We start from the raw sequence: 24079 nt of genomic DNA, 5'->3' as shown, positions 1-24079 counted from the left end.
TGGGTAAAATATTTTAAATGGGACACATAAAGAAATCAGAAGGGGGAGTTAATGGGTTTGTAATTATTACTTATTACTCTTTATTAAACAGCTTAAATGGACGCTTTCAAATTTGAAATAGATTGCTATAGAAAGAGAGTGTAAATTTGGATAACATTAGAGATATAATGTACTTACTTAGACATCTAGTAAGAATTTGACTAGGTCTTACATAGTGTTCTGAATTATAAATAAGAATACCACAAAATTACCATAGTACATATCAGAAATAAGTTAGCTGAAAGGTCTTCACTTGTGGCTATAACCAGGTAATCACAAGCAAGCATATGTGCTTCTAGAGTGGTCAATTGGTAAGTACTTCTTGGCCATATACATATCGGCTAACTATCAGTAACCCAGAAAAAAATGTCACCAATAAAGTTTCCAGTAACAAAAATGCTGGATTTAGTAGTTATGCAGAACAATGTGGGTCTCTGGATTAACTGAGAATAAGATAAACAATATTGCTTTTAACCTGAAGTTTATTACACAAAAGAGTGTAATTTAGAATAAAAATGAGGGGTGCTGTAGAGGAAGCAATGTCTCTTTAAAGGGTTGGAAGCAATGGTTGGTAATTTGAACTTTTAGACAGGGTGGTCTCAAAAGCTAATGCTTTTAGCAATAGCTAAGTCCTTGGATGTATAAATGGAGATAGCTCAAATAGCAATGGAGTGATGATATTGCCTTTGCGTTTGGCACAGGAGAGAGCACTAATGGAATACTGTGCCTGGCTCTGTCATCCACGGTTCAAGAAGGATATTGGCAAACTGAAAGTTATGAGAACAATTAAGAATCTGGAATTATGGGCAGAAAATCCTGGGTCTAACAGCTAGTATCTAGCTTATCAAAAGAAAGTTGAAGGGTGACTTATTTGTAGTCCCTAAGAGCCTACAGGGGAGAAAAACTTCGGTAATGGTTTCTGCAGTCTTGAAGCCAGACAAATGAGTCTAGAAAAAAAGACGGAATTTAACAGTGAGACGCTTATTAAAGGTTATGGTAGTAATTTGTAAAACAAGGGGTTTTGTTTTGTTTTGTTTTTCTTACAGCTACACTTAAATGAGAATTAACATGGGGAGTGCTGTCAGAAGTCATCCCTGTTGGCCTTGTGAGCTACAAATCTAAGAAAACTACTGATGCTATCTCAAACAATCCGTGAGTTAAAATTGCATGATCATTCACACACTGATAAGTACAGGCATGGGGCCAGGATCCTACCTAAAATCAATTCTTTGCATGACTGAATATTGAGAAAATTGTTCTGGACTGCTCACACATGCGTAGAAAATAAGCACCTTTCCAGCACACCAGCTATCACTGGAGACACAAGAAGGTTCCAGTGTCTGAGGCTAAAATGAAAAAGGAATCCAATCTTGCAAATCAAAGGGTTGGTTGAGCGAGTAATGTGGGAAAGGCGTGGAGCAAAGGGAGTAGCAAAGAAGCCAGGTAGCTTCCTGCTACCCAAAGGGGTTTGCGAGGAATAAGTTTTTTTACAAATACATGAGGGCAAAATGAATCCTTAAAGGAAGATGAATGAGATATAGATTTGTGTCATGCTTGTTTTTATGCAGGCATCCTCATTAATGAGAGAGTAAGGGAAACTGCAGATGATGTGAAAGTATTAGTAAATGCCCTGGAGAAAGTGGGAAAAAAAGCCGGAGAAGATAACAACAGAGATATAAAATAACAGTGTGAGATTTGGGGTGAAAATATGCAAATTAACTGAGTGAGGCAAAGGGAAAGATGGAAATAATCCAAAGAAAGGAAAAATCCCACACAGTGGCTATGTTGGAAGATGAGAAATGGGCAAGGATGGGAGCACAGAACAAGTGAAATGAGTCTGCAGTGTGATATGGCTGCATAAAAGACGGCATTAGTTCTGGATTTCAGATGTAAGAAAGCAAGCTGAGAGTCTAGGCTGCAGCTCTAGGAAGGTCTGCTGCCAGTTCATGTGTGCTGCATCAGCGACAGTTGCTCTGCTAATATTCTGCTTTCCTGGGAATAGAGATACCCCCCCTCTGCGAGTGTGGACGGCAGCAGCATTGCTTCTGCGGAGAGGCTGCAGTTACATGCACGGTTTGGCTTAAGGGATATGCAAGTGTGTGAGCACACTTACAGTGTGTGCTGGGAACAAGGACAGGGCATATGGCTAAGATGTCAAAAGCAGTAGTATAAAGAAAAATTTAGAGTGATCGAAATGGGTCCAAGTAGGACCCATGTTTGGGTCAAAGCATATTTGGATCAGAATTTAGCTGGGGTGTTCTGATATTTGTCTGGCTTTACCCTAACTCTCCCTCGTATACTTGAAAAGTGATGATGCACATTGCTGAAAGTTATGGGGTGAAACAGAGGGAAAAGGAGGCTGAAGCTGATCGGAAAATCTGAGCGCTTCTAGGTTGTCAGGTAGGGATTCTCCCAGAAACTTCTTAAGACATTCTCCACACCCTGGATAAAGCTCTAGCAAAATGTGCGGTAAAGAAAAATCCTTCAGTGGCAAGGAGATGGATTAGATGACCTACTAGGCCTTTTCCAACTCTAACTTGTGATAACTTTATGAAAGCATTTTGCCAGCTCCTTGCTAGCTACAGTGTACTTAGCTCTGATCAGTCCTGTCAGACTACAGTTTGGGAAGTTAGATTTAGCTATAAATTCCTACTGATTCTCTCTGAAATCTCAAAATAAAATTATTGAGAGTATGTATTCTGAATTACGGATCAAATATGTCACTGCAGGAACCAAGGACAAAATGTGTCACATTAAACTAATGTCAAAGGAAAATTTTTTACTTGACTATTTCTCTACACGTGCAGTGCATTTTTCATGCCCAAAGCTCTGTTAAGACATTAGCTAATTAATCCTCAGAAGAAGTAAACTCTCACCTCTGTTTTTCAGATAGAGAAAGCAAGGCTTAGAGGATCGTTCCATGTTACAACTAGAATTAGGCATGCGAGTATCTTGCCTGTTGCCCCCATCCCGAAGTCTCCAGTCCATACTGCCACCTAATGCCTGTCTAATATATGTGAGAAAACATTGCAAGTGCTTTGTTTGAAAAACAAATTAGGTAGATATTTTGAAATTATGCATAATGTTTAATGGTTTTAAAAGTTACATACTACATAAATTAATTTCAGAGAGGGAAAAGCAGGAGAACGGGTAATACAAGGCCGATGGTAATTGCAGCAGAAGGCATTGTTTCTGTCTTGTTTGTAAAAGGCTACAGACAGCCTTCCTCTCCTGGTTTGCCGCTGATGTGACAGCTAGCAGCATAGTTCACTGCTCAGGCTCTCGCTTGCTTTTTTGCACACCGCTGATGTAACACCCTGATACCTTCTGGCTCTGGCAAGCAGTGATGCTGAGGGTTTTCCTCGTCGCTGGGGGAATGCAGAAAATGCTTTGTGGCTGATGTTCCCCACCACTGCTGAACTGAGGATTGAGATATGAACTCCTCCTTTCTGCTAGAGGGCAAAAGTAGGCCAACCTATGAATTGCAAGTCTTCTCTGAGACCTCCCAAGCCTGGGAACCCCCAGCTGTCATTTGTGATTACGGCAGATGCTTTGCCTTACGTACTGATAAGGCCACAAACTTATCATGGGACCACCATGCCAAATTGCTGCTACCTCCCTAGCTGCAACTTCCAATGCATCATCAGTCACAATTTCATCAGTTTTCAAATATGCCACAGACAGTTATACTTTCTATTATTACGGATTTAGCCGTAGCATGATAGTACTCATAGCTGCCAGGCCTCTGCATCGCCACTAGATTGTCTGCAGCTGCTGAAGTAGATGAACGAATCCAGACTGGTGCTAGATCAGTAGCAGCTAGTTTATGCAGCCGTTGACTGGACATCTGCAAGATGCAAGTGTCCTTGAAGTAAAAAATGGGGCATACTTGTTGCACTAGGTTAACATTACAGTTCATTCTCATTATATACCTATTAGCTAAGGAAACATGCTTATAACTACAATATGGAATTAGCAATTGCCCAGAGGCAGTATAAATTCATATCTCTTTTTTCTCATATTCTTTAGCAGCTAGAATATTCCTTTAATAGTAATGTTTGCATGATCTTGTTCCTCCTTCAGCAATTTTCCTCTAACCATTAGATTTGATTAGTATTATTTTAATAAATCCTGGTAGTTTATTGTCCAGGCAGTGTGAACAGCTTTGCCACTGAAAAAAAAATAAGGAAAAATAAAATGATTTTTTCATCTTGTTGCTACCATTATGGAGGTGAAATTCTATTTCTCTGTGGTTGATAAATCTTTAATGGAGGAAAAATCAGGCCTATGCAAGCATTTTCTGTACTTAAATAGAATATGCTGAAAGTAGAGCTATACTGACAAGCAGGGAAGCCTTTCATAAGTGAAAGTCAAACCTTTTCATTGGAGTATATTTCTAATTGTCTCACTGGCCATCATTCATAAATCCCTTATTCATGTAATTAGTGATTCATCCAAAACTAGAAATCTGTTCAAGGAATTTTAATTCCGTGCCATTGAGGAGCTGGAGATTTCACAGTTTGCTTTTGCCCTAAATCTCAAGAAAAACAAAACATTTTCAGTCCCCTGTGTCTGAACTGAAGACATCATTATCCTTGACTCATGCAGCCTGCAGAGCAGACTCTGCAAGAGCCTTCGCTCCTGGAAGTCCCCTAGCCTTCTGCTTGCCAGGGGTCTGCGTGCTAGGCAGGCTGGCTTCCTTAGGGTCTGTCCCTAGGGAAGAGAGCTGCCAAGTGGTGGGGAAGTGGGACAGGCAAGAAACCTGACTGAGAGAGCTTACTTCCGTTCTTCCTAAATTTCATTGAAATGGACACATTTTTGTAAAGCATTTCAGGTTCAATTAAATCAGCAACTCTGGCAAAAAAGGAGCTTAATCTGGTGTGCCCCCCCCTCCACAGAAGTGGATTTAGTCTTACCAGGCTACTGGTAAAATTACTGAGTATGAACTTTCATTAGAAAATGTCACAGAAAAAAAATCATAGCCTAATTTTTTAAAGGTGATGACTGCAAACTTTCCCACTGGAATGCTCATAACCCAAGAAATTAGGTTATTTTCTTGTTTCAGTATCTTCCAAAGTAGGCCAAATTCAGCTCTGGAGGAAGTAACTGTACTGCAGTAGAATTCAGGTTCATGGGAGGTCAATGATTTTACAGGGCAGCCTTGTATTATTATTATTATTTCTCTTAACTCAGAGTGGCAGTCCCACTGTGCTAGGTAATATTACAAAAAAAATTGTCCCTACCTCAAAAAAGGTATAGCCCAAGCAGACAAGGACAGGGAAACTGGGAGTTCTTGCATGGGATCACGTCTAACATCAAGTCGATGGCAGAGCCAGGAGCAGCATCTGGGTTGTCTGTGCCCCATCTCAGGCTGTCCTCGGACTGGGTTAGCGAGCCTTCCCTCCAGATGCAGTAAACACATGAGGGAGGTGGAGAAGAATGGTATAAAACCCTTAAATTTGACCTTCACTACCACACCAAAATGGAATTTAATACAGGCACCAGTATCTTGTCCTTATCAGTGTCTTCAAACTTTCCCCCACTACCACCCAAGTTTAAAAAGCGAACGTTTTAAATGGCATCTACCCGTGTCTCGGAGAACCACAGTGAAGAACATGGAATGTCAGGCTTCTGCTGCTGGATTTCCACATCCGTTTCCAGTGAGCCAATTAAATCAGACACAATAGATACCAAAGGAAAAAATATTCTTTAGCTTCCACTTCATTAAGGAATCCAAGTGCCTGTCTCCTGTCAGAACTGCTGAAAGGCTTTTGCAAATGCGTAAGTGCATAAATTGTGTCTGCATGATTACAGCTACCTTTGCTCATGAAGAAGCACAGTGCTTGGTAGCTTGCTTTGCAAATATAATAATTAAAGGTGTAAGTGAGGACTGTGCAAAATTCAGAGGTACTGAAACTAGAACATGAGCTTTTACAGCCTAGGAGGGCTGCCCTCCTCCACACTTTCTTGGCTGATAGCCTCCTTAGCCAATTATTTCCATTCAGTTGTTTACTACTAGATGTGAGACAGACTGAATTCAGTAAGAAGCAAAATCCTGTTGCTAGCTAAGAGCACAGACCCAGTTTCTTGCTTGCACAGTCAGGTAGATGTTGTAGTCACTAAAATATTAAGACTTAGATGTATTAGAGAATACAGATTTTTTCCCTGGAAGAATATTATCTATGAGGCAGAGGACTTCAGTTTAGATTATTTATCAGGGTTCAGCTGTAATTAGCCTAAAGGGTATATGCTGGGCTTGATCATTTTATCACAAAAGAAATGTGGGTTCTGTATTGAGACAATAGGAATGCTGTGCTTTTTTGTTTTGTTCCTGTTGCTGAAAGCAGTACTTAAGAGCGTGGTTTGTAGAAATAGAAACTTTGGTGTGTAGATCTCTCCTCTCCCCATTGAGCAGATCAAGAAGATGGGGCAGAGTATTTTGGACTGTAATTTCTACGAAGGCCTTTAATTGCTACTATCATGTGCTTAGAGGCAGGTTAGAAAGAAAATGTATTTCTGGAGCTGATAAAAGAAACTGCGATCAAATGGTTGATCTTTTTCTTTTTAGTGACATTGCTGTAATAGACTGTCTTACCTAGGAATGCAAATATAGTAGACAAAGAAAATACATTGGAATTTTTCCCAGAATGCCTTAATGAAATTATAAGCAAAAAAACCATTTCAGAAACACACTGATTGTCCCTTACAAAGTCATTCACAACAATAAAAGTACAGTGCAAAATGTAGGAGAAGGGAAGGCTTATGACTGTGACCAGTTTCCAATAGGGAGTATGAAACTGATGACTGAAGGCATTTGTCTCAGCTTCATCACTGATAAGCCTTGAGTGCTTCAATCAAAGTGTTTCATGATGTGCAAGTTTTTTAAGGGACTGGAGAAGGGGAAATCTTTCTATTATAGGTCATTGGTTTAAATATAATCCCAGTCACTACTGACCAAAACGCGTTGCTGTTTGACTGCTGTCTGCTGACACACGTGACCAAGGCTGGCAGCCCAGCTCTGATTAGGTGAATGCTCAGATCCCAGAAATCACCGTGACTGACTTGACTTGTGGTTGCAGCGATGGAAAGTGATTGGAAACTGAACTGTCCTTCCACTTCTGGAGGTCAATATGGAAGATAATGCACATGGCTTTCGCTATTTCTTTGCTGGAGGTAGATGATTGGCCTTCAATCTTGAAGTTAGAGGCTCTTAAAGATACCTTAAGTACCTTGCTGAATATGAATTGCTGCTCAATAGGAGGGAAAGGAAGGAGTCCATTTCATTTTCAAGTGTGCAAGAAATCTGGCTATATAAAATAATACACACAGACCTGTGCAGAATGAGTGAAAACACACTTTCCCTTCCAAAATTCAAGTGTCAGTTAGGATTTTGTCTTTAAAATGGGAATTCAGGAAATACTCACCAATTCCAACAGCGTCCAACTGTTACTGACTGAAATCTCAATATTTAAGTGGAATTTAGGTATCCATTAAAACCATTGCTTACTTAAGTTCCTCCATTCAGTGGAGCAAAATATGGTTTCCCCATGACCTTATAGCCATATGGGCTCCTTATAACCATAATCCTTACAGACTGAGTAGCCTATACTAATACAGTGGGAATATAACAGTTCCTCAACTCTGCCAACTCCTAGGTGCTTTAATACAGCTCTTAAGACTGGCACCTTCAGCAGCAAAAAGCTGTTTTTTGAAATCTGGGTTGCTGTTTTTCAGAAAGAGCTGAGCAAGTTGTGTGCTGCTGAGCTGTGCAGGAGATTGCGTTACTGTTCTGCTTGTCAGAAGAGATGCCAGGATCATTGCCGGTATGCTTCAGCGCACACATCACAAATTATAGCTGTACCTGCGCACAGGTTTAATTAGGTACCTTCTTGTACAGGGGAGCTGAAACATTTCAGTGATGGCTCTGCCAGTACCTCCTCCCAGCCCTCTGATGTGGAAAAAAGGAGTAAAAAGACTCATTTTCATAAGAGGGTAGAAGAGCCAGAAAGGCCACGTACGGTTAAAGCTGGTCAGTGTTTTCTAGTATAGCATCTACCATGTAGCTCGAAAGCTTCACAGTAGTGGCAGAGGTCTGTGCAGTGCGAAGGTGATGGGAAAGCCAGGAGAGGAGTGCCGCAGATGTGCCGGGAAGCCCAGGGACAGGTACGCGAGGGGAGAGAGGGTAAAACCAGAACCAGAGGGCTGTGGAGTGACTCAGAGAGACAGACTAGTTTCCTCCCCATATGACTCATGGCTGGCTGAATAACAGCATTTTCAGTTCAGGGGTGAATCAAAAAATCAAAATTAGAATTAGCTTGGAGCTGATCTAAAGCAGCCTTTCCCTTATTTTGAAAAAATGATAAAATTGAATCACAAATGAATATTTCTTTGGTTTTCTGGTGACTGATGCCTTTTACTCCAAGCTGAAAAACAAAACGAAAAACCTTTCCAAAATGAAAATTTGAACCTTTAGGTTTAAAGGTGTTGAGATGAAATTTTGAATTTTCCTAATAATATTTTATTGGCGGCAGAGGGGAACACAGGATCCAACTTAATAACTGAATTCAGCTGCATTCCTGAGTGACTTTAATCACCTCAAACTAAATTCTCTATTACATTTAGCTGCACTTGACAACCAAATTTCATCTTTTGGCCTAATAATTAAAGTTTGCAGTGCAGTTGTGTTCATTTGGTAGTCTAGATAGCTCCCACAAGTCTATGCCTGCCTTTACTGCTACTTCTCCTAAACTGGCCCATGTCTTATTTTTTTTGTTTCTCATTGTTGAATTTAAAATGATTTCTGATCTGAAATTGGTTTTGATGTTTAAGAAAATGTGTTCTGAAAAGGACATGTTGCATTTGAAGCTTTGATTTCTGTAAAGACGGAGGTGTTTAAAAAGCGTTAGCACTTGCTTTGGTCAATTAGACAAGTCCAAATTAGGATCATTTAGCCCCTCAGCACCAGAAGGTTGATACATTCATACCTAAGGAGTGAGGTATGCTTCCAATATAGAGCGGTTTGACCTTGAGGTGTCGTCTGCGGTTCAGGTCCTTGTGGCATTCCATTTATGAAGTATTTGAATAAATGAGTTATCAACCAACAGATGATGGTTTCAGTTCCGTAACGTCTGGCTGAGGTTGCCGTTTGTCAGCCAGGCTCTGCAAATGTGAAGAGAGTGAAGTAACAGATGCTGCAGCAAGGTGGTGATTACTATGGCTGGCAGGAGGACAGAGGCTAAAGATATGCTATAAAAGTCAGAAACCTACATTTCCATAATCATAATTTACTTTGACTCAGTCTTCCCTGCAGCTTGAGCTACTGCACAGCTTTTTGTAGGATAGTTTGTCCTGGTAGAGAAAGAGGGTGGTGACCTTCCAGGCTGAAATTGCAGAGAAGTAGCTTTCAAAAATCGGTAGCAAAACTGTCCTTAGTTTCAGCTATCAAAAATAACAGGTGTGTCTGTGGTAAGTCATGATATATGTATCACTAATATGTATCACTAATTTCATCCCTGGTCCTATCTCCTCTCATATTTTGAAGTGTTACGATCAGGATATAATATACAAAATATTATTTTATTTCATTTTATACTGTATTTTACAAGATGCCTAGGAGATATTTGCTATTAAAGATGTGTGTGTTTGTTTGGAACACATGGATAGGAAAGAAATGGATTGTTTCATTAAGTATTTCTGTACACAAAATCAGAGCTGAAAAAGCTAACTGAATGTCGTTGCCTACGTCTCCCAGGAATAATCTCCCCTTTTCCTTTTGTTTCTTTCCTCTCCATTTCTTCTTGGATTCTCAGGAGTTTTTCTCTCCAGTCTCTGTCTTCTAGCTCTGAGCACAGGCTCCTCTGCAGAGAAAACACAGGTGGGAAGAGGTTTGCCTTTGATTTCAAAAAGGGCTTGGTTTCACTCTGGATCTTCTTCGTTGCCCTCACAACGCTATAGGGCAACAACAGAATAAGGGCTGCAAGGCAAAGTCTAGGGGCTTCTCTGGCAATTTGGGGCTTTATTCTAAACGCAGCTGGGTGCAATGTTTCACAGGAAATTTCCCTGGGCCCAGCCCGGCAGCCCGAGTCAAAGGTACTGTCCCGCCGCAAATCCGATCACTTTGCCCGAAACTGAAAACGATGAGTATTTCCTCTGAGCAGGGCTTATCACGGCAAGTGCATCGGGCCTGGGAGGTTAAATGTAGCCTTGTGAAAGCCAGTCATTAATGTCAGTGGAGTTACACCAACGATGTATTTAGGCCAATGTGCTCACAGAAATTTGTGGTGTAGAAGTACAAAATGCCAAGCACAGCTGAAAGGTTCTGGGGCATGTGTGTGCGGATGGGTAGAAAGATGTGATTTCTTTCTGCTCTGTTTGGTACTTGTTTTTTAATTGTTGGAGTAATAATTTATTCTATACAACATGCAGTTCTGTTGTCATCTTTATTTCCTGAACTATTCCAAAGTCAAGGCTTACTAGTTTTCTGTGAATTGAGAGGTGACAGGTGTCAGGTTAATAAATCCAGAAAAAAAATGAAACTGGACTACAGACTGGGAAGTCTGTAGAAGAAAAACAACAGGAAAAAATCCTAAAAGACTGTCATTGTTGGAGAACTAAAGGACAAATGTGGAAAAAAATATCCATGTTTCATATTTATCTGAGTGAAACTTGGCAACTGTGACCTGTATAAGTAGTGGGGCTGATACACTAGAGGGTCTGTTTATCTAGACAGCAGCCGCAGCATGGGCACATATAGCAGAGGCCTCAGGGCTCCTGAGGGCCCACTCCAGACCCCTCACAGCAAGTCAGCCACAGACCTTTCATTTATAGATGACAAAATGCAATTAGTTAGTATGGGAGGATTTTCCAGTATCTATCTGCCGTCAGATCAAAACCTGTCCCATCGCTATGTGTAGACTTTAGTAACTGTGTGTATGCGTGGCTATTAACTTTTATGGAGCAGAATTTCCCTACAGAGAAGTTTCCTCTTGAAAATATTATACTATCCTAAAGCAAATTCAAGGTGATTCCACTACCCCTTGCTGTAACTGAGAGCAGAAACGATCCCCAAAATGCAATCATATGCATCCATAAAGGCATCTCAGAGACAATAAGCCAGTAACACACATTTTGTTGTTCATTTTGGTCTCTGGGAGGTCTTTGCCAGAGTATTTAATGAAAACATGATTTGGGTTGCAAACGTGAAATGGAGCTCTTCCCCGCGTTGCTGTCAGTAGAGGAAGACACGTTCAGGGAGTACCTAGCAGACCTGGCTGGACGGGATCAGCGGCCGCAAACTGCTGCTCCTCCACAGGCTTCCACGGAGCTAAATGCTGAGTAAAAACCTACCCCAGTAGTTCTGCATCCTAACCCAAATCTGTCTCTTATTAGCAAACTAGCTCTGTGAAGTACGTTTATCCATCTGCACCTCTGCGCCTAACTCTTTTCCAGGGTAAGATATCCTTCAGCAGAGCACATTTCATTAGGTTCGTTCACCTAAGGTGTACAAATAGTACATCACACGGGCAGAGCACTGTATTTTCTGCACATCCTTCTCTTAACTCTATGAGCTGTGTTTGCACAGGAGGAAATAACTTGCAAGTGCATAACAACACTCAGAAGAGTATGAAGGGTTGTACTGAGCCAGAACACTGCCTCAGAAACTCACCACTTCTCATTTAACATGCTGTATTGATCTGTTAGGCATATTTCTCTCTTACATCTTAGTTAGGTCCGTCATGGTTTTAAAAGGGAGCGAGCCCACCAGGTGCTTTCAGCTCTTGTGAAAAGCTAACCAGGCAAGCACCATTTTGTCCAGTTAAGACTTGAAAGCCTGTTCTCACCTGGATAATAAACTCAGCCCAGTTCAAATACGCAGCGCAGCCTTGACGAAAGGCTCCCGTAGCCCATCTCTGAGGGAGCCAAGCTCCAGGTTAGCTCCTGCTGCCATGGCCTTGAGCCCCGGAGCAGCGCGGAGCCTGAAGCAGCCGCGGGAGCTGGCTCGGCGGTGGGCCCCGCTGATGTGGGGCTCGCCCTGCTGCTGCTCCGCGCGGTGCGGAGCCTGGCACCGTGGCGTGGGCCTCGGGCCAGAAAGCGTGTCAGCCGGCTGGAGGCTGCTGCGGCTCTGCAAGCTGCAGAAAGGACTTAAAAACTCACAGGAGCGGGAGGGGACGATGGTGAGCGTTTCTGAGCTCGGTGTGTAATGCTCACCTGGGAACAGCGCTGAGCTCTGGGCCCTGCGCCTAGGATCGCCCCTGGGTTTTATCCGGCAGCTGTCCCGTATAAAATGCACCAGCAGTGACTGCGGTAACCAACAGCAACTTAAAAAAAAAAGCAATGGTGGAGCCACTGCCCGTGGCAGTGGTTTTGGATGAAGGTGGTCTGAGTGCTGCCGTCAGGGTTCCCGAGCGGAGGCGGCACTTTGTGCTCGGCTCCGTCCTGGCTGTGTGTGAAGCAAGGTGCACACAGCGACGCCGGACTGCAGCCCTCTTGGGGAACGAGGTGCGCGGGCGTCTAGCCTCACGGATCTCGGACAGCAGCAGCAGCACACTCCCTAAATAACTAGCCCGCGAAAGCAGGGCCTCCCTTGGCCTGCCCGGCGCAGCAGACGTTAGGAGGTGCTTTGTGGATGGCTCGCTCCAACTTTAGCACTGACTTGCACATTTGCCTGGTCTGGGGCCTGGTCCTTACCCTGAGGTGTCCAAAACAGAGGCTCCAGCAGAGGGCACAGCCACCCAGCAGAAGCAGGGAGCCGGGGCGAGCAGCGGGGAGGAGCAGGAGGAGGATGCTCCTGGGAGCAGGGGCCCTCTCGCAGGCAGCCAGGGCTGGCTAGGCTCCTGCTGGCCACAGCTGCATCCTGAAAGGATCTCTGCTTATCCCTGAAAAACACACTAGCCCCTGCCACCTGCAAAAGAGGCACTGCATCTTCTTTTGTCACAGGAGCACACGACCCCCTGGTTTGGTCAGGTGAAAGGAAGGCAGCACAGCCAGAACATTGCTTTTTTGCAGACTCAAGCTTGATCTTCCTTTGGGTATGCACGGCAGGCAGGCTTCATTGAGGTAACAACTGAGGGTTACCATTTCTTCCCATTTACATGATACTTGATACAGTGGTAAGTGATCTGAGGTGACGGGAACTTCAACTTATGACTGAGAAGAGTGTTTGGCCCTTGTTCTTTATCCTTTATAAAAACTTCTAGTAATTTGGGGGCTGCCTGGTGACCCATCTGCCTCAATGATTACAAGAAACAGAAAACCAATCAGCTTTAACTTGTAAGATGATCATTTTTTATGGCAATTGTGTCTAGTCCATCTGTGAGCCCAATGGGAGTGGCAGAGAGGGCACAGAGACCTTCCTCCTCTGGTCTGCGGAGGTAAAGTTCAGCTACCACCCCGGCTCTCCAGGATGCACAAGGATGGCTCTGCTCCCTTTCCCCTCAGTTTGCCTGTGTAGCATTTCGAAGGGCCCAGCACAGAGCAAGGGCGTCCCTCGCTTTGGGCCAGCATGTGAAGGGAAATTGATATATACCCTTGACAGAGGTACAAGTCAAAAGGTATGCCCTCATAATCGTACAGAGCCCTCTTCTGTGCAGTGCTTCCCAATGCTCATTTTAGCTCTGCGTTCTCCCCAGTCAGGGCTGTGCCTCTGTGGCGTAATTAAAAGCACCCTTGAGTTTTCTCTATTTGTCTCAGTAGATCATCATGGTAAGTGCAGTCCTTGTATTACACAACATAGTAATAATTCATACCTAGCTACAGTGCTACAGCATTTAGATCTTTCTTCATTGATGACCACAAATAACAGACAAGTGTTTATGCTGTTAACAGTATGAGTATGACATGATTTAATTTTGTGGGCAGTATTTGTAGCACATATGCAATGTAATAATTAGGCTTTCTACATAAAATAACACTTTCCTTTTGAAGGTCTCCAAACTTTTAACACCCAGTAATGAATACAGCCTTGCTAAATCCCCAGTAATGGCAGTGTTAGTTTTGCTCTTCAGAGAAAAATTGAAGCAGAGAAGCTAAAGTGACTTGTCAGAAGTCTCTTGGAAACTCTGGCTAAATGGGTCAATGGATGACAATCTTTAGGTTCCCAGTTCTGAGGCATAACCATAAACTGTGCATTTGTGCGTCTGCCTCTGGAGCCTGAGTGAGGTCCAACAAATACCCTGTTGGTTTCAGAAATTAACATTAGACTCTTTGACCTGCAGAGCTCAAGCCATGAGTTTCTGGTGACAAAAGTTATTCTGTATGAAGCAAGTGATAAAACTCATAGCTCGTGTTTACTGCATATTGGTTCAAGCAGATGAGGAGCTCAGACAGGAGATGCATTGATTCACTGTCCTCTCCTGTGGAAGCCAATGAAGAGCTGTAGGCAGAAACAGAAAGCATGTTCCTTTGGTCAGATCCTCATGGTGATCAGTGGTCAAGTTCAAACCTTCATTCAACAGTCATACGAGCATGCCAGAAAACTCATCTGCTAATGTGGCAATCGGTGGAAGTGTAGAGTGCAGGATGACCTGTTATTTTGGAACACTCCCCAAACAGCATTCATTCTTCAGACTACTCGTAACCTCCGTAAGAGTCATTCCTGTGATTCCTCTGCTGGAGTGAAAACAACCTTTGATACACAGCTATCTACTCGGCTGCCCAAATGTAGATGTCTGCTTGCATGTGAGGTGGTCCAGGTTGTCCAGTGCGTCCTGGGGGCAGGCAGATAGGACACAGGATTTAGGGGCACAGCTGCTGGGGGCTCAGTGGGATTCTAGAGGACATCTCAACTGGCACTACTAGACACCCATGTCTCTGAACATGAGTTGATCCTAAAGCGACTAATATCGGAGTCCTCAGCTCTGACACACCATAGCTCCAATTACACTGATGCATCTGCCTGGGGGATCAGGTACTACTGTGGCTGAGTAAAAGTGGCATAGCCCTGCCACCGACTTCCCCATGCTTCTGAAATAGTAACATACTGAATACACATCTGGAAACAAAATCTTCCTCTTGACCCTGTTGACTTCCCACAATAATCCTTTCAGTTTTATCATCATCTTAATTTGTTCTTGTTCCTTTATGTCTTGAACATGATGCTAACATAAAGCTTGCTTATGCCAACAGAAAGTACTTCTGAGGCCAAAAAATATTTGTGTCATCCAGAAGATGTTCAAAGATATATTTAAAAATTAAAGGTGACCCTATAAAAAACAGGTTCTCTAAAACTTTTTGTGCAGCTAGTTTCCTGTACAACTATTTTTCTGTACAACTTTTCTTTCTTTTATTCTAAAGTGCACACAACTCTAAGTTGCAAAGTGAAGTCCTTTTATAAACTTTTTTTGCACAGATTCCAGACAGCACAGAGCAAATGACTTTGCTACATAGAGCTAAAGTTTTTAAAGGAGGTGACTATAAAGACAGACCCAGCTTTTGGTACGCCCTTCATCACTGACTGCAGTGTCAGTTCAACTGATGAAACAGAAGAAGAGGAAAAAGGTTTAGCAATCATTTCCCATTTTCATTTTTGAAGCAGCAGTTTGGCATCACTTTTTATGGTAAATCCCTAAAATGGAATATAATCAATATTTGTATGGTTAAATGTTACATTGTTATACTGAAGGGCAAGGCCTTCGTTTTCACCTTTCAAATCAGTGAGCCTTTGTACATACCTGTATGATCTTATCAGTGCTGGGGAGATTATGCAGCATAACTGATTACTGAATCCTGTCCTTCATTTTAATAGTTTCTACATGGGGTTTGTGTAGTACCTCCATATTTGACTTAATAACAGTAATAATTAACAATAATACTAACTGTACTAATTTAGTCATAATTAACAGGAATTCATCCTGTTGTTGCTTTCCTGCCAAGTGGTGGCTCTCGTCTCCTAACTGGTAGCGAGTGGGATGAATGTGATTTCCAAATGCCACCACTGGCTCCACTGCCCCAGACAGCGAGCGCTGCAGCAGATCTCATCGCTGCTGAGCTCAGCAGGACCTTCCAGGGGTGCTGTGATTCCTGCACGGTACCGCGCCAGACCTGTGGCATGATCGAGATCTGCATGTGCTGCACGCTGCAATAGCTGGGGGCCATTTGGCAACAGCGCTATTGTGTATCAGTTTTTTAAGCAGGGGAGTGAACTGATTTGTTCAGGAGAGTGAGCAGTATCAGCTGTGCTGGCTCTGGAAGCAGCCAAACCTGCACAGAGCAGAAGCGAGTGAAGAGTCCAGGCCTGCATGGCTACACCTTCCTAATTGCAGCTGGCAGACAGGCTCCATGCTCGAGGCTCAAAATACAAGGAGAAAAACCTGACCATAAGGTTTGCAGAAGGCCCAGTATTTCTCTGCGTGGCCATTTCATCTAAGTGCCTGTCAGTATTCTGGGCACTTCCAAAGATTATGGAATATGCAGAAGGAGGCTTGCAAGGAATTCAAAGATACGAAAAGTATGGGGAGTTAGCGTTTGTTGTACACACACTTGTCACTATCTTTGTATCTCTCCTCACTCATCACTCAAAATATACACATATCCGCCCATAAATATACACATATAGTGACAGCATTAATCACTTGAAGCTGTTTGTTCTGCTTCCCTGACTCTTTTATACTGCTGTGTAATATTAAATTAGTCTTTAGAACATGTATTGCACTGGCCCTTTTATTTCAATATTTTCCCCCCTTTAACCTAACAAAATTAAAAAATAACATATTTGAATGTCAAGGTCCTTATTCTCCCTGGAATAGGTATGATCACTGTCTCCTTGAGAGAAAGCAAATATATATGTTGACATCCAGCACCAAGCACCATAACACCTGACTCCTGTCCCGATCTCTACTGCAGACTTTCAGCGTAAGCTCACTGTGCAGCACAGGTAGCTAGCTCCATGTCTGAACTTTTTGCCTTTCACTTCTCTGTGTCACCTCCTTCCCTTAAAAAGATAGACTATTTTCATTGGCCTCCCAACCGTGAAAATCCATTTATTTTCTGTAAAATTTGCTGATACCATCAGATCCAACATTCGGGAGAAGGAAAGAAGCTATTAGTGTTGTTCTCCTCCCTGCTTGTGGACATGAAACATTCCAGAAAACTGCTGATATATTTGTGGATAACGTCAACAAAAAATTGTACCTTTTGCCTCTGAATACCATCTGGGAGATGCTTGGAACTGCTACTAGTCTGCAGAAGGAGGGGACATTTGATTTTGTGATTTGTGTGGAAACTGCTGTAATGAGGGAGGTCTTGCTGCTGGATTGTATTTTATGCGCAAGGCTTCATGTGCGGCATAACGGCAAAAGATTTCCACTTTTTGCCACAAAGCCATGGCCTAGAGCTTTAGCACAAATTGAAAAAGACTTCTGCTTATCATGAATGTGAAGAAAATTTTGAGAGTAGGGACTCAGGTGAACGGTGTGAAGACAAAGATATAATTGCCCCACTTACAGCCCTGTTGTGCTTTTATCCAGCCAGCCTAAGCCACAGCAGTGAGAGCGAGGAGGGTGGGTTTGGGTCTGAGCTAGCCACAGGGGAGCTGCACCCTCGAGCTGCTGCTCGGCTCCTGTGGCACGTTCGGCAGTTTGTGCCTACCCATCTCCTGTAACTCGCGTCAGCTGTCTTAAAAGTATTGCGATGAGCTTAGATCTAGCTGGCTTCAGAGCACACTGGGCATTTTTAAGTGAGTGATCATGCCTCTGACTACTGTAGTAACGTGGAATAAGAGTATGCTGAGACATGGGTCCATACATCTGGAAGATGGCACAGTAATTTTGCTTTACATTTCTTTATGACATTTTAAGTCTGATGAGTACTTAGGAATGATTTGTTATGAGCCAACACTTCCCAGTGAAACAATTTGCTCGTAGGATTTGCATGGGCTTGCCACAGCATCCATGCAAGCAACTTCCCGGCCGTGCGTGCCCGAGTGCAGCGCAGACCGGCCTGATGTGCTAGCCTGACTTGACAGAGAGATGTAGCTTGACCATAAACATCCCTTGGCCTTTTTTGTTTATTCCCTGGGACAGGCTGAAAGTTTTCTTTTTGTTAGGACCCGTCAGGACCAGCCAGTAGTCCCAGAGAGGTTTCCCTTGCTCATTTTTGATTCCAGCTACCATTCCCTTATCCAAGGGCACCAACTGATTGCTTCTAGATTATGGGGTATATAGGAAACCCCAGGTTTCCATGGCTTCCATTATTTGCATGTTGCTTTATTTTCAGATAAGGCAAAATTGTAGAGAGAGATTAAATCTTTCAATACATTAATTGATACAACTGGAAGAAAGCTTTCAAACACATAGGCCTTCCTCAGGTTTTTGTTTGCTTTAGTAATTGATGTTATGTTTAAATCACGATGTTATCTCTCATTGTCACTTACTATACCTTATGCTGACTTGTCAGCAATATAGCTTCTCATTTTGCAGCAGCTGCTAAGAGTTTAGCTGAGATTTAGCTATACATCACTACGACAAACAATTGAAAATTGCTCCTTACAGCAATAGAACCCTAAAGGTTTTTGTAATAAATTAGCACTGTGACAGGGAGGAAAAAGTATTTGCTTAATAACAGGAATGATAATGGTAAGGTGCCCAACCTGATTAGACAGTTCTTTGTAAATCCTGAATGAACCTGCTTGTATTATTCAACCAAAAGGTCTTGGATAAAATGGAAATGACATGAATGTCTAACTGGTATAAAATGTAGCATTTAGCTGGTCTGCATGCTATAAAGTCTTAGGCAACATATTAAATGTGTAGAATAAAAAAGAATGCTCAGTAACTACCCACTCACTACCAGAGACAAGGATCCCATACAAAAAATACATAAATATTCACTTGAATGTGCACAAAAAGACTGACTAAGGTTGTATTCTCTGTCTTTTGAGGATTTAATTTTGCAACCCTATCCTTCTCTCCACACCCTTTCTTGTGAAAGGTATTTACAACTTTCACTTCGTGTTAGCACTTTTCTGTGAGAATTAAGTTACTTTTTAATGGTTACATAAAAGCTATTTCCCCTTAGAATAGACAATGGTATTTTTGTTTACTGTTCTTGAGTACAGCTGATATAAGCAGCTACCAATGTGTAAGTAGGGCTTACGTGCTCCACAAGGCCCTGAAGATTTTGTACACCCTTCCAGCGTCCATGCAGATTTTGTAAGAGACCAGAAGCTTAAGTATAAACTTCCAGATAGTCATGTGGTAGGAGGAAGCAACGGAAGAAGGACTCATTGCAGAGTGTTTAACCTGTGTAGAAGTCCAGTGAGCTCTATAAAATCTGGAGAAATTCCTGCTGTGTTTTTAGGACACACAGGAATGCCAGTAGAGTTTAGCATTTTGAGACGGTCTGTGCATTTCCTGAAACTATTGCAGCTGACCTTCAGATGTTGCTGAGGCTTTAACTGCCACACGATGCCTTGCGTGGTTGGAGCTCTGGACCGAGCTCTGAACGCCACAGCGACACTGCAGGGAGCCCGGGTGGCAGCGGGTCCCAGCGTAACTATTTCCAGGCAGAAATCCTGCAGCAGCTGTTGACCTCCTCAGGATCCCTGCGGCAGCCCTAAACCTAGAGGAGTCCTTGCCATAGCATTTCATAACCTTCAGCTTAATCCTGTACACCTTGCCAGCTCTGACGTGCACTTTAGGATGCCTGCAGTCGAAGGCAGCAGGCATCCCAAACCTTCCGGCTAATCTGCCACTTCAGAGTTTTTAGAGTCCATCAAACGCATTCTAGAAACTTTGCATACTGAGCATTTTTTCCGAGCAACTTTTTTTTTCTTTTTTTTTTGCAGGGGGAACCCAAACCATAAATATCAACCCACCAGATACTCATGAAATATTCAAATGGGATAAGCCATTAAGCCACCCAAGTTTGTAATGTAAAATAGATTGGGGTTGTAAAAAAGGATATTGAGAAATCTTTCCAAAAATTAAGACTTCTGGTGCCTCAGATTCGTTTTGTTTAATAGCTTATTAAGAATACCGGTGGCTGTTAGCATGCAAATATATATTTCCTTGTAAACAAACGTAAGAAACTCTATGTGGATTGGTTTTATTTGGGAAAAAAAGTAGAAGCATGGCAGTGTTTCTGTCTCGAAAAAAGGAAATAGGTTTGATTCAAGAATTACTGGACAGGATTTTGCAAAAAGTCAGAATGGTTTATTTCATCCTTTGGATCTATTCATCAAGATAAGCCTACCTGACTATAGGAAATGGTTTGTAAGCTTACTAAGAGAAGGACTACTGTCCTTCTGCAGCAACTCCAACTTTACGACAGGAAAAAAATATTTTGCCACTCGTGGAAGTGAATTTACAGAATACATCAATATTGTCTCAGCACTGGGGTCCAGATTTACTTGTTTAAGAGTCATTTGCTAGAAAAGCCAGTTGACATGCACCAGCGTTTGTTGTATCACAAATGATTTTTTCCACATCTCTGCATTAAAAAAAATATATTAAAACATGCAAGTGATATCACCCCAGGCCTTTAATGGAACCAGCCTGGCCTCGAAGCAAGTGCGGACACACACTGTAGGACACACACCGGCAGGAGATACTCAGCTCGAGGTCGTGCGTCCCTCTGTAATCGTAGGGGAATCCCGGCTGGCACGGGATCATACAGGCAGACCTCTGCCCTGGGGCGGCATATATCCCCAGGAGGATGGCTCGGAGCAGGCCCATGGCTCCAAGCCCAAGCACTGCAGCGGCGATGAGACCTCCACACCACGCGCTTTGGTACGGCCACGCAGGCGCCAGCCACAACGCGACCTGTGGCTGTACCGGAGATTTCTGTCTCCTCCTTCCCCCAGGGATCTTGGTGGCCTCCATTCACTGAACCTGCCTGCCAGTGAGTATATTGAAGACTAACAGGCGCCTTTAGGGGCAGGTCACATAGAGCAGGAGTGCAAACGAGGTCAGCTTTGCCCAGACACTGGTCCACCAGGCACTTCAGAGGCCGCGGAAAGCCCATGTGAAGCATTTTTGAAAATCCGAGTTTCAGTTCTCCGTCTGTAAAGCAAGGATAGTCGTGTTTCCCATCCGCGTTGTCTTGTCTGTACAGTTTGTAATCTCTTCTGAGGAAAGGCCTATGGGACCTTGATCTGTTGAGGGCCTCTGAGTACAGCAGTAATAAATAATAATTTAGTGCTGCCCTGCAGTTTGTGTGAGCAGCATGGTACTTGGTGTTTTGCTTAAAACCCCAGTCAGATGGTGATGTGAGAGACTCAGCCCTCATTAGGAAGAAAAAAGTTGTAATTGTCAGGAAGAAAGGAAAAAAAGCTGAAAAACCTGACCCTGAAGAGCACAGGAGTCAGAATGCAAACAGGAGCATCAAACCTGTTAGCTGTTGGTATCTCGCAACTTGAGCACTATAACTCGTTTCTTTTCTCCGTGTCTGGGTCTGACGATATTAAACGTTACTGTGTCAACGAGAATTGAAGACCGTGAGAGTCAAGAGCGCGCTGGCCTTTGCTGGATCTGCTCATTTATGGCTAGCTTTCTCTGCACTAAAGCCTACCGCTGTAATGCTTCTGCCCTCAGACTGCGAGCCCTATGGGGGCTGGGAGCGCTCTGCGTTGTAGCACAACTCCCACTGTAGAGCGCATCTCGCGTGCCGCCCGAGTCGGAGGGACTCCGCTGGAGACATCACGATGTGACAGACGGGACTAGAAAGACAGAACTAAGGTTACCTAAACACCGCGTGCCCTGGCTGGGAGGAGAGCTAGCAAGGTGACAGTGCCTTCAGAGTGGGGGTCTCCGGCGCGGCGCGGGGACCACCTCTGCCGGCCCCAAGCCTGCGAGGCTCCGGGCGCAGCGGGGCGCGGGGGCTGCCGAGCGGCAGGAGGGAGCCCGCCTTGGGGTGGGGGGCAGTTCAGCTGCGGCCCCTCGCCCAAATGAGCCGCCGGCCCGGCCACCTGCCCCGTGGGGGCACTGATGGGGCCGGGCCGCGGTGCAGCCACCTTTTCCACATCCGCAGCGGCTGCATATTGAATTTAGGTGCAAAAAGGGGGTTGGGGCCGGAGGTTGTTTGGCTTTTTTTTTTTCCTGGCGTTCGCTTTCCCAGCTGTGTGCCGGCCTGTACCTCTGTAATTGTAAGCTCCCCGGTGAGGGTGCCCGGGGGGGAAGAGGAGGCGTTCGCGCGGCGCGTCCAGCGCAGGGGGGCTCTAAAAAGCCCTCCGCGGCTGGCGGGGCGGGAGGCGAGCGCCGCTGCCGGGGCTGTCCCGGGCCGGGCCGGGCGTCCCCGAGGCGGGCGGGCGGGCGGGGGTGTCCCCGGGCCGGCGAGCAGCGCAGCGCGGGGCTGAGCCGCGGCGCGCCGCGGGGACGGGCACTAAGACCGCACCGCCTCCATTTCCTCTGAGGGTGGATGCAGAAGAGGAGGAGACCTCCAGGCACGGGAGGAGAAGGCGAGGAGGGGAGCGGAGCTATGCTAAAGCGGGGGTACAGCTGAGGCAGAGAGGGCGAGAGGAAGGGGCTCTCCCGCGGACGGCGCGCAGGCGGCAGGCGCGGAGCTCGCACGCAGCCCTCAGGCGCAGGCGGCCATCCCCGCGGCGGTCGGTCCGATGAACATGTCAGTGTTGACTTTGCAAGAATACGAATTTGAGAAGCAGTTCAACGAGAATGAAGCCATCCAGTGGATGCAGGAGAACTGGTGAGTGATGGCTCGGGCGGCGCTCGCCCGCCGCCGCCTCCCCGGGCTCCGCGGCTGGATTAGGCGCAGCCGCCCGCAGCGAGCCGCTGAGCCCATCCGGGCGCGCAGCGCGGGGCCGCCGCTGCGCACACGCCCGCGGGCGCGGAGCCGCTGCCCGCGCCGGGCACCCGCCGGCCGCCGCGGGGGACCCCGCCGCGCCCGGCCCTCGCCGGCTCCCCCGCGCCCTTCTCGTCTCCTTGCCGCCGCTCGGCGCACACGTGCCCCAGCTCTGCCGCCCGCTCTTCCTCCTCCTCCTCCTCCTCCTCCCCCCCCCCCAGCCCCTCCAGCCACCTCTCGCCGCCTGCGGCGAAGCGAACAAAACAAGTTGCGTGCGTGCAGCGCGCAGCCCCGCTTTCCTTCCCCCCACCGCGCCCAGTAAAACTTCATTTGCAGCCATGCGGCTATTAACTTTCCCGGCATGTGCGCGCCGCCCGCCTGGCGGGCAGGGCCGGGCCGGGCCGGGCGGGCCGCGGCTCCGGGGGGCCGAGCCCGGCGCTGCTGCTGCTGCCGCCGCCGCCGCCGCCGCCGCCGCGGGGACTCCCCGGCTGGCGGCGAGCCGGTGCCGCGCACACGCACACGCAGCCGGGCCTAGGCCGGGGCAGGGCGGCCCTGCCCCCCGCAGCACCCCCGCGCTGCCCCCCTGCGGGGCCCAGCCCCACCTGTTGGGGCCCCAGGGCTGCCCCCGGCTCGAGGCTCGCCGGGCGCCGTGGGGCTGGGAGCCCTCTCGCCGTCGCACCTGTCCGCCTGCATCCTCTTCCCTGCCCTCGCGCTCCTCCGCATCCTCTTCCCTGCCCTCGCGCTCCTGTCCCGCCTTGGCCTCACTGCTCTCGCCTCGCCCCCCACTGCGCCCCCCTCGTGCTATGCCCGCTCTTGCCCCGTCTGCTGCTCCTGTGCTCTCACTCCCTAACTTGTGCCCCTGACTTTTCTTCTCTCGGTGGCCTGGTTTCGTCCCTTGGCAGTGCCCCCTGCCCTGCCTGGGCTCCCTCGTGAGGACCTTCCCTGCCACCCTGGCTGTGCTGGTGGCAGGACAGGACTGACTGTGGGCTGAAGCTTTGGTGCATAAGTTCGCACGGCTCAGCAATCCCTTCCTGGTCTCCACCAGGGACTTGCTAGGCTCCTCTGCATGTTCTGAGGGCAGTATAGTTAAAATGACCATTGAAGTGTTTGTACATCTCCGTTCTCCCGAAGGCAAGCTCATTAGCTCTTGAAGGGTACTCAGTGTGGCTCTCGTTTCAGGAGCAGGGAGCCCACGTAGATACTCTTTGGCTGGGAGTGTTGGATGCTTCCCATTTTGTGCATGTTCCGGAAGAAAATTGGCATCAGAATAGTACCAACCGGTAAAAGAGGGTGGAGAGGGTTGTATCTG

At 45.7% G+C, this 24079-nt stretch overlaps 1 protein-coding gene across 2 annotated transcripts in view; it reads left to right on the top strand.

Annotated features, from left to right (window-relative positions):
* The first annotated feature begins 1169 nt into the window (after window positions 1–1169).
* ELOVL6 (ELOVL fatty acid elongase 6) overlaps window positions 1170–24079 on the top strand; it is a 98951-nt gene continuing 76041 nt past the window's right edge. The window contains exon 1 of one of the 2 annotated variants that reach the window (XM_064510593.1): window positions 1170–1191. Coding sequence is in view for 1 of the 2 variants with exons in the window: in XM_026101717.2 (XP_025957502.1) it covers window positions 22586–22674 (89 nt within the window). In the remaining variant the exon portion in view is untranslated. Of the gene's footprint in view, window positions 1192–22323; window positions 22675–24079 lie in introns of those variants that run through there. The other variant, XM_026101717.2, reaches the window with a different exon arrangement.

Source organism: Dromaius novaehollandiae, chromosome 4, assembly GCF_036370855.1.
Source record: "Dromaius novaehollandiae isolate bDroNov1 chromosome 4, bDroNov1.hap1, whole genome shotgun sequence".
In the NCBI taxonomy this organism is placed as follows: Eukaryota; Metazoa; Chordata; class Aves; order Casuariiformes; family Dromaiidae; genus Dromaius; species Dromaius novaehollandiae.
Note: the sequence above shows the minus strand (reverse complement) of the source record. Positions and strands in the feature narration are given on the sequence as shown.